At 50.9% G+C, this 13,566-nt stretch overlaps 1 protein-coding gene across 1 annotated transcript in view; it reads left to right on the plus strand.

The window, feature by feature from the left end:
- Window positions 1–13,566, plus strand: part of SHB (SH2 domain containing adaptor protein B) — a gene marked incomplete at both ends in the record, with an annotated part of 132,544 nt that overhangs the window by 76,978 nt on the left and 42,000 nt on the right. The window contains one exon of the mRNA XM_080709428.1: window positions 8,658–8,873. Coding sequence (XP_080565554.1) covers window positions 8,658–8,873 — 216 coding nt within the window. The remainder of the gene's footprint in view (window positions 1–8,657; window positions 8,874–13,566) is intronic.

The raw sequence follows: 13,566 nt of genomic DNA on the forward strand, positions 1-13,566 counted from the left end.
AGCCGGGCTTCCTGACTCCAGACCTGGGCCTTTTCCTCACCCTCAAGCTGAGCCCAGAAGAGCAAACAGCACAGGTTTGCTGTGATGGGCCCTGTGCCTCAAAGTAGCTAAGTTGGGGCCATTGTTCTCGCTGCACACCCTTGCTTCCGCCACTTGTGTGTCTCCTGGAAAGGAGATGGCAAATGAAACCCAATTAGTCAGTCTTCTGGCTTCTAGACAACTCCAGAAACTGGACTAGATAGGGGAGGAGGAAGTGGGGCCTCCTGCATGTGTGAGGCTTGGGTTGACTCCAGGTGCAGCTCTCAGCCGCCCTGCCCCACTGGCCCGTGGCATCCACTCCAAAGGACTCCTGCTGTCCCCGGCTGCCCACCCGCAGCCTCCAAGGGACACCTGAACTCAAGCGCCCACTGAAGCTCCCTGGTTGGAGGAGGATCCTTTCTCCAGCAGATATTTGAACAGTTCAGATGGAGAAAGGGCCCTCTGTCTCCCCTTTGATGTGGTACCGTGGCACTAGGCTGCGTTTCGGCTGCGTGTCTAATTAGGAACAGCTGCCCGCCACTCCTGCGGAGCTCATCACTCCGTCTGAGGTGCCGGGTGTGCTTTTTAACACCTCAGAGGCCTGCCGGAAATAGATGCCCCTGCCTCCAGCAGGTTAAAACAAGACAAGCTGATAAAAGATGTCAGAAAGCATCAGAAGAGGCAGGAAGAACACTGGCCCAGGAGTGAGGGGTTTCAGGCCTACTCCCTTTTTCCCTTCCCCAGGCCTCAGTTTCCCCATCTCTAAAATTGGATTATCAGACATATTCAAGATCTCCCCTGAGTGAGGCATGGTGGTTCGCACCTATAATCCCAATGCTTGGGAGCCTGAGACAGAAGGATCCCCAGTTCCAGGCCAGCCTCAGCAACGTAGCAAGACTTAGCAACCTAGCAAGCCGAAAAGTAAAAAGGGCTGGGGTGTGGCTCGGAGGTAGAATGCCCTGGGTTCCTCTCTGGCATTTCTGGTTACTCACAGCACTGTTCCAGACCTCAGTTCCCACACTGGAGTGTCAGATTGCCAGTGTAGCAGCTGAAACCAGAAGTTGTGGACCCAGAAACAGAAATGGCTCAGAGGTTGATGTTGAAACCCTTCCATTGTCAATGCAAGGTTGGCTGTCAGGTTTCAGTCAGGCCTTTGGGGCGAAGGGCAGTCTCAGAGGAAGTGGGGTCTTGGAGATGGGCCTTCAAGGGAACCCCTGGTCATGGTGATGGGAATGACAATGACATTCACAGAGTGCCTTCTTTGCATCAGGCACTGTTTTAAACATCTAACATGTGTGGATCCTTTAATGTCATAACATCTTTCCAAGGAGAGTTCAATTGTCCCCCTCCAGGAATGAGGAGACAGAGGTAACCTGCCCCAAGTCAGGCAGGTGCTGGAGTCAGGGTCCCAGCCAAGGAGCCCGGTGGGATCCCCGTTTGCAGCGCCTACCCTGTGCTGTTTACCTGCCAGCTCCTGGCCTGGGACTTTGCCTCCTCCAGTTGAGCAGTGTGGGGCAGGCGTGGTCTGTCGCAAGTGCACAGTCTCACTCACTCTCAGCCCTGGCATCTTGGGCACAGGTCCCCGTACAGCCATGTAGAAGTCCTATGGCCAGGGATGCTGTCGGCAGGGCCAGGCCTGTCTGCCACTGGTAGAGCAGAGGTTTCTCAGGTGGAGAATGGTGGCAGATCCTGAGAATGGAGACCTCCATGGGCCACATGTCCCTACTGAGTCCTGCCACCCTATGATTTGGGAGCTGCTGCAGACTCCCAGACAAGCCTGGCAAAGAAAATTAGAGGTGAGGGGCCTGCAGGCCAGCGTCTATCATTTCCAGTGAGGCTCCTACACGCCCCATGCCATCCTCTCCCCACCCAGCTCCACCCTGCCCAGAGGCTCTAGGGCAGCTCTTTGTACTCCTGGATGCTGTCCTTAAGCATTCAAGGCTACACAAATCTGCTTCCCGGCCTCCAGAGTCATCTCCCAGCAGGTGCCTGGAAGCCTCCAGCCGCCTGAATACCCGCACAAGCCTCGTGCCTCGGGCCCCCTGGGCCTCCCTTGCCTTCCTCCATCCTGTGCCCATTTTCTCTACCACTCCACTGCCACGTGACCTCATGTCTAAATTCTTTAAGGCATCCCTCAACAGAGAGCTACCTCCCGCTCATAGGTTGTACTATCAAGTCTGCTCTCACTAAGGAGCCTGGGCCATGTCTGTCCGGGTGGGCCCCAGCCTGTCTTGCTAGAGGTCACATCCCTCCCCATCGCCTCTCACACTTGCATTCAGTAGATGCTTGACTGAGCATCAGGAGAGATAGATGCCTGTGCCGCTGGAGAAGGCTGGGTGCAATGGAGGTGGCTGCTGACCACCTCGGCCTCAGCTTCACAGCCCGTTTTGTTTTCTTTTCCCTGTTCCTGGAGGGTAGGAAAAAAGGTAAAGGAAAGATTTGCTTTCTTCTAGTCTTCTTGCTCTAATAATATTTACCATGAAAGCTGTTGTCGGTTTTCGTATTTAGGTGCATGTCCATCTCCTTTCATTTCACATCTACTTGCATTTTCATAGTAAAAAGAAATGTCTATAACAAGGCTGTTACAGTGGGAATAAAAATCTATTGGAAGAAAAGATGAGAGAATCTACCCATTACCTAAGTTAACATAACTACTGAAATTAAACATCAAAATTAACTCTTCAGTTTCTTAGCAGCCAAAGCAAAAAAAAGAAAGAAAGAAAGAAAGAAAAAAAGAAAAAAGGAAGCTTACTATAGAACCTTCACATGTACTCGGACATGAGTACAAAATAGTACAGCCACTTTGGAAGACAGTTTGACAATTTTTTTTTTTACAACTAATCGTACACTTACTTATTTTACGGTGCTGGGGACTGAATCCAAGGCCTTGCACATGAACGCTCCTACACGATCTAGTAATACTATCCAGTACTTACCCAGTGAAGTTGAAAACTTATGTCCATGTAAAATCTATACATGGATATTTACCACAACTTTATAATTGTCCAAAATGGAAGCACCTAAGATATTCCTTAACAGGTGGATGGAAAAATAAATTTTGGCAACTCCAGGTGATGGAATACTATGGAAATATAAAAAGAAATGAGCTATCAAGCCAGGGGGGGAAAAAGCATAGAGGAAACTGAAATGTCTATTACCTAGAGAAAGAAGGCAGTCTGAAAAGCTACATATATAATACTGCACGTTTCCAACTATGCGCCATTCTGGAATAGGCAAAACTATGAGGACAGTAAAAAGATCAGCAGTGGCCAGGGGCTGAGGAGAAAAGTGCACTGACGAGGCAGAACCTAGAGGGTTTTGAAGGCAGTGAAAGACTCTAGGTGACAATAAGACGGTAGGTTCAAGTCATTATATGTTCACCTAAACCCCCAGAATGCACGGCACCAAGAGCACACCCCAAGGGAGTGTGGCCTCGGGTGCTAATGATGTGTCCGCGTAGGTCATCAGCTGTAACAAAACATGCAGCTCTGGTGGAGGATGCCAGTGTCAAGGAGGGCTATGCATGTGTGGGAGAGGAGGTCCAAGGGAAGTCTCCCTACCTTCTACTCAGTTTGGGGGTGAGTTTAAAATATAGTCTACTAAGGGTCGGCTTTAGCTCAGCGGTTACTTCCTTGACTGGTTTCCAAAATATAGTCTACTAAGAAAGGGGGGCAGAGTTGGTAGGCACAGGAGCAAAGCGTGTTGCTTATAGGCTGAAGCATCTCTAAAGCCCCATTGCACCCACTCGGGAGGCTCCTGGTCTGCAGAAGCTCGCCCTGGGAGCCTCACTCAGAGACCCACCTGTCTCTTCTCCAACCCCTGCCTCCTCCACGTTTCTGCAGGCAGCACACTGCCAGCCCCTCGTGCCTGGACAGTTCTCGGGCCCTTCCAGTTGTGACAGTCTCTGATTATCCTGGAGAAAGTGCTTTCTCTTCCTGTTCTTTTCCCATGTTTCATTCCACTTGAAAACCTTTCTACTTCAGAGGTCAGCAGAAACCCCCACCCTGTCAATTTAATGTTTCTGCTCCCTGCCTAAGAGGCATGAAATCACAGCCCTGCCACCTAATATTAAAGGTCGTTTGCCATGAGTGTGTAGATGGCAATGTCCAGATAACTCGTGACTTAAAACATATGGTGTCTAGCTCTCCTATTAGATCAGGCTTGGGACGGTCACGGATGGGCCTGGCTAATGAGGAGGACAGGCCTGGTCATTGGGTGAGCCTCTCCCAGAGAGGAGCCCCCTAAATCCATCTTTTCCCAGGGAAAGGCTGCTACTTCCAAAACAAACAGCTCCTGGAGACCCAGCCTGCTTTATATCACATTTACTTCCATGTGTTTCTGTCTTAATTACATTTTTCCTTTACTAGCATTCTTATCCATTATTTACAACAACGTTCCAAAATAATTATGTGATAATTCCTTCTCTCCTACCCAGTAGCTGTTCACCTTCCTGTGTCGGGTTTTCGGCTTCTTATTCGCGTGTGTCTGTACTTAACGACATGGCTGTCACCAGAGTTTAGATATGACGGGCAAAGTGCACGCTGCTTGCTGCTTTTGAGCAGTTCCTGAGCAAGGCGCAGTATTCCCGCCAGGGTGTTGTTCTCGTTGCCCAGGACTTGTTTGGAAAGCCACATTATACAATCTTGCCCTCAATACATAAACAGTTCTGTATTTTACTTTTTAGTTTAGCATAATTTCATGCACGCTTTCCCGTGTAGCTACATTATCTTCCGATTTATCATTTTAATGGCTGCTTAATATTCCATCCAGTTACCGTGCCATAATTTACTTAACTGTTCCCCATTGTTGGGGCCTTAATGAAAATTTGAATTCGCCATGTAATACAGGGGGAGGCTTGTTTTAATGATTACCATTATAACATCCTCTGCCTTAACTGCATGCCATTACGAACCCAGCTTCGGTAAGGCGCAGATGCTTCCGGAACTATAAATCCTGCACGAGAGGTGTAGCACAAGCCCCTCTGATTTAATGGCTAATCTGTTCACCGCACGTGTTTCCCTTTCAGGCCGGCATTTATGTGGAAGATCCGTCTCTTCTGAATATTATGTAATATTAAACTGTATGTATGTGGCATTTTCTTCAGGCTCTTTATCACTGCTCCAGGGACTTGCATAAATTAGTTGGAATTAGGGATAAAGAGCAGTGTCTGGCTGTTGATTCTCATTCCTTTATCCATGTACATTCACTGAATACCCGGAGCCGGGCTCCGTGGGAGAACAAGGGCTCCCAACAGAACCGCACCTTAATTTTAATGGCGCTTCGCCTAAGAAGTCCTCTGTAAACTGCAGAGCGTAGGACATGTTTGCAGGTCTTGCTTGTGAGCGGGTAAAGAGGAAGGTGGTTTTCCCAGGTTCAGGCCTTATCATCTGCACCTGGCCTTGGAATCCTCCTGACCGGAGATTAGGCTAGGCCACTCACTCCTTGGGACAGAGGTTGAGCTGGCGGGCCCCCGGACCGACGGAGCAGTAGGTAGCAGGTCAGAAGGTTTTGTAGACTGAGTGGTTTACAACGTTGTCCAGGGCACTTTACAGTTGGTCTTTCACTTTAAAGTGACAAAGTCCTACCATCCTATAGTTCCTCCCTTTTCCTCTATTAAGAAAAGGAAATTTCAGGCTAGAAACCAGTAAATGATCCCAGTTTATTTATAGGACCCAGTAAAAATCATGCTTTGCTAAGGAATGAGACATCTTCTAGGAGACATGATTTTCAGTGGCCCAAAATCTACAGTCAGAAGTTTTTTCCCTCTTTATTTTCCGCCTTTGTATGGAGAGAAAATCGATTCTTATTTCCCAAGGAAAGTGTTGGCGGTCTGCGCCTCCCCACCCGCTCCCTGCCAGCTCTCCAACACTCCCTCCTTCAGGCAGGGAGGGAGCAGGCCCCTGGCTGGCAGTAGCGCCCAGTCATGGCTTTTGTTCTCATCATTCTGTACTTAGCATCTATTTTTGGCAAAGGATAATGGCTTTGGGGATGGTGATATAAAGTTTCATTTTAAGATGGACTTTTTTAACAACATAAATCAATAAAAATGGTAAATAACAACCCAGGTGGTCCTCAGAAACAGCCAAAGTCACCACTAATTGAAGGTTGGGAAATACTAGTATAGGCTAGTAAATTGATGAGGCTTCCCTGATCAGGACATCTGTGTGGAGGTGGGGGTAGGATTTTTATTTCCCTATGAGGTGACCTTGGATAATGAAACTCAGCCCAAAAACAGTACCCATACTCAGAAGGGCTGATAACAGATTACAAGTGAAACCCACTTGTAATCTCAGTTGGGAGACTGGGACAGGATGATAGCAGGTTCATGGACAACCTCAGCCACTTAGTGAGGCCCTGTTTCAAAATAAAGAATAAAAAATAAGGCTGGGAGTCAGGCGTGGTGGTGCACGCTTGTAATCCCAGCATTCAGGAGGCTGAGACTGGAGGATCGCGGTTCGTGGACAGGGCAGGGGATGTAGCTCAGAGTCAAATGCCTCTGGGTTCCATCCCCAGACCCACACACACACACAAAAATAGGCTGGGGTATACCTCAGAGGTAGGATCTCCCTGGGTTCAATTCCTAGTACCGCAATCAATCAATCAATAAATAAATAAATAAGGCTGATATCATTCCTCTGTGTTTTAGCTGCTGCTCTTAAAAACTCATCAGTCCTGCAGGCCAAGAGAGCTCTGGTCTAGGGAGGGTCTCAAGTGTACCTTTAAACGGCTCATCCTACCCGAGCATGGTGGCGCACGCTTGTAATCCCAGCACTTGGGAGGCTGAGACAGGAGGATCGCGCAGTTTCAAAACCAACCTCAGCTATTGAGTGAGGCTCTGAGTAACTTAGTGAGACCCTGTTTCCAAAATAACTATAAAATGGGTCTGGGAATATATCCCGAAGATAGAAAAGCACCTGGGTTCCACCCCCAGTACCACCAATAAATAAATAAATAAATAAATAAATAAATAAATAAACAAACAAACAGCTCAGCCGGGCGTGGTGGCGCACGCTTGTAATCCCCGCGCTTGGGAGGTGGAGACAGGAGGATCGCACAGGTTCGAAGCCAGCCTTGCTGATTTAAGAGACCCTGTTTCCAAACAAAAAAATATAAAATAGGTCTGGGAGTGTAGCCTGGAGGTAGAAAGGTTTCCAGGAACCCCAGTACCACCAAAAAGTAAATAAATAATAAATAAATAAACAGCTCATTCTCACGGGCCTCACCTCCACTCCCTTATCTCCTTGAACCTGGTACTGCAGCAGAGTAAACAGAATATCCATATGGTGGAATATTACTTAGCCCTAAAATGAAATAAAATTCTGACACATGCTACAACAGGGAAGAACTGTGAAAACATGATACCAAGTGCAAGAAGCTTGTCACAGAAGGACAAACACTGAATTATAGGGGTCCCTGGGTGAAAAGCAGAATGGGCATTGCCAGGAGCTGGGAAGAGAGGAAATGGGAATCAGTGTTTCATTGGGACAGTTTCAGTTTGGGAAATTGAGAACATTCTAGAGACGGATGATGGTGATGGTTGGTCAACAGTGGGAATGCACTTATGTGACTGAACGTTACACCTAACAATGGCCAGTGCTGTTGCGTACATCTTACCACAGTATCAGAGGAAGGCAGGCAGCCGGCAGGATCCTCCTTCACATGTCATCCCCTCCTGTTTCCTCTTGTCAGAGCCGTCAGTCCAGATGCCACCCCTCTCTCCTCTTGCTCTGCTCCTCTCAGGCCCCCCAAGCTCCCTTTGCCCCCTAGAGTCATGGTCTTATGGAAATAGTGGGCTTCCCAGGAGCAGCCTGGATAGGAAACTCCCCAGGTCCCCAGCACAGACTGGGCAAAGGGTGGGTTAGAAGGATCAGAAGGCAAGCCGAGTCAACTCTGTTTGGCCAGGAAGTGCCTGAGTTTAGTATTTGAGTATTCATCTCACAAGCCACTACTGTCATTCCTGGAATAAGCAGCAGCCAAAATATATGTCCTCTCTCTCTGGGACCTTGACCAGAGGTGGTCACCCCTCAGCCCGCCCTAGAGCCAGGCCTCACGGCCTCTCCAAAAGATCACAAGCTCCTCCAGATGTGAAACTGGGCATCTCCCAGATCCCTGGGTGTGTTCAGCCTGGGAGGAGGATGAGCAGGTCTGGTGGAGGTTGAACTGCAGGGGAGGACATTGTAGGGCACAAAATAGTGGCTCTGGGTCCTCTGAGGGCAACTCTTTCCTTGTTGGTTCTTTTAAATGAATCTGTAAGCTGGACGGGAACCTGAGGATCATTCTGCCCAGTGTCTTCGTTGTCCAGATGGGCCCTCAGAGTCCAGAGAGGGAGATGAACTGCCCCAGGGGGGAAGACTCGCAACATGGTTGTGGAACAAGGGAACTATGGGTGCCAGAACACACCTGCAGCATGGTGTCCACGCCTGGACCCTGCCCTTGAGGACTGAGACCAGCATGTGATGGAAGCAGGGTGCTTTCCAGCGCTGTCCTTAGGTGCATGGAGAGCCCTCACCCAGTAAACACAGAAAGAGCTGTCCTGTGACATCCTCACCTCCCTAGCTGGCGGCTCTGAACTCAGGGTGTTCCCTGGCAGGATCCCAGGTGAGGAATGACGTCTCTGCTTCCTTCCCTTTTGCTTGCAGAATTCCAGAGGCAGGAAAGCGTCCGGTCCCAGCACAAAGGCATCCAGCTATACGACACCCCATATGAACCTGAAGGCCCCAGCGTGGACTCGGACTCGGAGAGCACGGTCAGCCCCCGCCTGCGGGAGAGCAAGCTGCCCCAGGATGACGACAGGCCCGCCGACGAGTACGACCAGCCGTGGGAGTGGAACCGGGTCACCATCCCAGCCCTGGCAGGTAGGGAGCTCAGAACCCTGCTCAGGAGGTGGCTACTGAGCCCAGCTCAGGGCTCATGTCAGGCAAGGGGAGTGTGGACAGGGTCCCAGCCTGCCGTAGGATGAGCACCAGGGCTTTGTTTGACAGTCAGCTGGGCTGTCTTTTTTTCTAATGCTGAAGGGCCCTTCACAGACGATGTGAGTCCCTGAGGAAAGAGAGGCCTGGCCAAGGAAGCACTCCAGGTCTGGTGCCAGGGTTCTGTTCCCCTGACGCGTCCTCAGAGATAGCTCAGATGTCTTTGTTGTCTGACCCTGTCTTTCTTGGTGCTTTAGAGGGTGCACTAGCTCACCAGAACCCCCACTTCAGGTTTCCGAAGGAGCTATCTTAGAAACAAGAGAGAACCAGGCTGGAGAGCAGCTCCTGGTGGGGCTGATGGGGCTCAATGGCGACTCATTCCTGCCCAGCCGACACGGGCCAGCATGCTTACAGGGCCGCTTGCTCCCCATCCCCACTGTGGTGTGAGCCTGCTCAGAGCGCAGGTGGTGAGCACAGGGGCCAAGCCTGTCCTCCCCTCAGCCAGCCAGGGGCACCTTGAGCCACCCAGGTGCCTCCCCCAAGGCTGGTTTCCAGGGTCTGGGTGTCCCTCAGGTGCCAAAGCTCTTCTGCAGCCCTTTCAGAAACTGTTTTGACCACATGTGGTAAAGCCAGTGCTCATACCCTTTGATTTTAATCCCACTCCTGAGAATGTAGGATGGAGTTAACGTCAATTTCAGAAAAGGCATTGTTTATAATTATAAGAAATCAGGAACGACTGGAATGGCCCACAACAGAGACTGGTTAAATGGATTTTTGCACATCCGTGTGGTAGAATATTGTGCAGCCACTAGTAAGTGATGTTTAGAAAGAGTTTATAACAACCTAGGGAAACGCTTACATTTAATTTGAAGAAGTAAAAAGCCAGATGCCAAAATGGTTGTTTGCATCTAAAGAATTATGCATGTAAAAAGAGACTTTGAGTGACTAATTCCTACCACATTGAAGATCATAAAGAGAGCATTTTAATTTTTAAAATTGACTATGCCTTAAACCTCTCTCTTATTCATACACAGCTAGACCTGCTGCCCTTTGGAGCCCCCAGCATTGAGTCTAGTCCCCGTTCTGGCCCCCTCCGTAGACCTTCCAGCTATTCCAGCACATGCTACTCAGGGTTCCTGGGACCTGATATATCCCATGCATGTCTCATTTTTCTGCCTGAGATGCTCTTCCCAGTCTTATCCTATCTGGAAAGATTTCTTTGCCTCTTGGAGGCCCAGCTGGAGTGTGACCACTTCTACGAGCCCTCGATGGTACCCAGCCAGCCACGTGTCCCACACACCCCCCTGCCTCCTTTCTGGGCCTGCCGAGCTTCCCGTGCACGTCACCAAAGGAGCGTGTCTCACATCTTCATGGAGTTACTTAGTAGGGCTGCAGGCTCAAGGAGGACAGCCTATCTTATCCCCTAAGTCCCCAGCACCTGGCCGAGAGCCAAACACAAGAATAGTCCTGTGTCTGCCTGTCTTTGGTCACCACATTTCTCCTGTACATTTTACAGCTTTCTCTCCTCCTGATCCAGAGAATGTGAGAACTGTTCCCTGTTATGACTGATAAGGCTCCTCCAGGGAAGGGGGAGGAGTTTCTGCCATCCATAAGCTTGTTCCTTGCAAACTCTAGTCTGTTGAAAGGGGTGAAAGGTCTCAGGTGGCCACTCTTGTCTTGCAGACACCGCAAGCCCCTGGCATGAGTCAGCACCACCGGCAAGTATGGGGTTTTGGCCTGTCCTGGACCAACTACCCGCAGGTCACTCCAGGGCTGGTGTTACCTTGATGGTCCAGTCCAATCTAGCATCTTGGTTACTCGAAGCTTGGCCCTGGCCAGCAGCATCAGCATCATCTGAGAGCTGGTTAGGAATATAGCATCTTAGGTCCCACCAAGGGCTGTGAAGTCAATTCATTTTGCAAGGAAATTGTATACACCTTCCAGTGAGAAGCACATTCCTAGTAGGACATCAGCGCTCAGAAGGCTTTCAGGTCAGAACTTGCCTACCTTGGGCCCAGAGGTAATTTTAGAACTTCTGTACATTTAGTTGTTCACAAAGGACCACAAGGCCTCAGATAAAGCTCCTTAGAAGACGATGCAGAATCGCATCCTCATCTGTCTCATCAAGTGTGGTGACTCATGCTTGTAATCTCAGTACTTGGGAAACTGAGACAGGAGGATCGCAGGTTCATGGCCAACCTCAGCCACTTAGTGAGGCCCTTTAGAACTTAGTGAGACCTTGTTTCAAAAAAGAATTTAAAAAAAGGGGCTGGGGGTATAGTTCAGAGGTAGAATGCCCCTGGGTTCAACCTCTAGTACTGAGGGGGGGGAAAGTATCTAGCAGCCTTCATGGGTCCTGCTCCAGAGCAGCTGCCAGGGGTGCAGCTTTTGACTCAGCTCTGACTCCTGGGCTGGAGGAAGAGGAAGAGGTGGCCTCGCCACTCAAGGGCTGAAGGATGCTGTGAGCTCTGGCCTCCAGTGCCTGTTTCCCATCCCTGAGGGCCAGTGGGGTGGGACGTGGCCGCCTTTCAGGTGATGATGCTGCATCAAAGCAGCTCCGCTGTGTTGCTGAAGTGTCGTTATGGCCCACTTGTCAACCGAGTGTGGCTGCTCAGAATGAGGACCAGAGCTGAGCCAGTGTTGTGTGCATGTGTGAGCCAATCTGCACGTGTGTTTGGGGCGAGTGTACCCTGTACACACATAGGCATCTGCTCTCATACCTCAGCTTGGCGCTGGTGTGGTCAGGGAGGAAGGCATGCGTGGCTGGGTCTGGCTCCTCTTATCCCAGTTCCTCTCATCTCAGGAGACCTCTGCCATAGGTCCTGGCAGCCTGGGCTGTGGGATTCGTTGCAACGGAGCACCTGGGTGGGATGAAGTTGGCCTGGCAAAATCGATACCTTCTGTTTTCACCCCTCCTATTCTCTGATTCTGCATATATAGCCTGGATAAGGAAGCCTGGGCAGGAAGCCTAGTCAGTATTTTCAAATTCCCAAAGGGTGCACAGCATGAAGGACTCCAGAATGGTGGAGCTGGGCCCACCCAGGGAGAGGCATAGGGATTTAGGGCCCAGGTGAGAGGCTGGATGTGGGCTGAGCTCCTGCTCCTGGGGGTTGGCAGCCTATGCTGCAGCAGGGTGGGGTGACCCAGCCTGCTGGTGCAGTAGGGTTGGGGAGACCTCAAAGCCCCTCGGTTCTGCGTGTGAAGCAGAGGCGCCATGGTGCAGAGGCCCTTCTGGAAGGGATGCCTGGCTTTCTCCCGTGGCCGCCCTGCTTAGCCCCTCCCCGGTCAGTCAGTTGGTTAGGCTGGGTGCACAGCAGCCGCAGGAAGACTCAATTATCACTCTCTGCCGTGGCACCCACAGCTCTTGAAGGGTATGAAGCCATCCTAGCTTCTCAGGAATGAAAGTCTTCCCTTCTCTCAGAATTCGGAGGTTCTCGTTTTATTAGAATTATTAGAATTTGAGAGTTGGTGGGTAAGAAATACCACAATCTCCCCAAAGATCCCCGGGCACTCTCTGCCACCTCACCCCAAGGACAGATGTCCTCTCTGGTTCCCAGAGGACTTCCAGGATGGGCTGAGCCCTGTTGTCCACCAAGAAGTAGTGTGGTTTCCATCAGCTGTCAACCCCTTTCTGACTCAGACCTTCCAGACAGCCTGGGCTCTGTTCCTGGCCTGCCTGAGCCCTCTCCTCCCTTCTGGGAGTCTTGCAGCACCAAACTGTGAGGCTGGTGGTCTAAAGATGGCCTCCTTCTCTGCTTCCTGACTTCAGCAGGAAGGGGCTCAGCCTGGGTTGACTGGCTCTGTGCTTGGTGGCACACGGGTGGACAAATGGAGCCTGCCCAGGTGGGGCCATGCAGGGAGGGGCCCACAACAGTGGCCATGGATTGTGGTGGAGAAGCAGACCCAGGCGGGCTGCACAGGTTTGATATTTTTGCATCTCTGACAGGCTGCTGCAAGGAAAAGGATTGAGCCTGTCCTGGGAGCCTCGACTCCCTTGTTGGGAAACAAAACCAGCCATCCCCACTACCAGGGGTCTTGGCGAGGCTGCCGGGGCACTCACAAGGACAGCACGGACATCTACTGAGCGCCATCTATGTGCATTGGCACATTTAAGCCTCACAATCACCCTCTGGGTAGTTAGTTTCCTCCATTAACATATAGGGAAACTAAGGTGCAAAGAGAAACGGCTCGCCTTGGGGCCCAGAGCTGGTCGCCACAGAGCCAGATACCCAACTGCCAGGTCCACCTCCAGGCCTGAGCTCCCGCCTGGGCCATGCCTGGCCTCCCTCAGCCATCCAAGATGCTGCGTGGAATATGGCTGGCGCTGTGCCCTCCTGTAGCCCCGGGCCCTCATCTCCCATCCACACCAGCTTCCCCCATCCCCAGTAGGACTTTCCATCACTAGAGTGGCTCCGGGGAGGACACCCAGGAGGCCAGGGCCATCCCACAGGTTGGCCACCCACTGCCACCACTTAGCACAGGAGGTCACCACTATGACCATAGACTCCTACTCCTTTGGCTTCAGGGGAAACTGAGGTAGGCAGGCAGGGAACCTCTGGAGATCTTGTGACAGAGCCAGCCAGGCCCTCCCTGGAAAATCGACCAATCGGTTTCCATCCTTAGTGAGCAGTTAACAGCT

Source organism: Muscardinus avellanarius, assembly GCF_963383645.1.
Source record: "Muscardinus avellanarius genome assembly, chromosome: 13".
In the NCBI taxonomy this organism is placed as follows: domain Eukaryota; kingdom Metazoa; phylum Chordata; class Mammalia; order Rodentia; family Gliridae; genus Muscardinus; species Muscardinus avellanarius.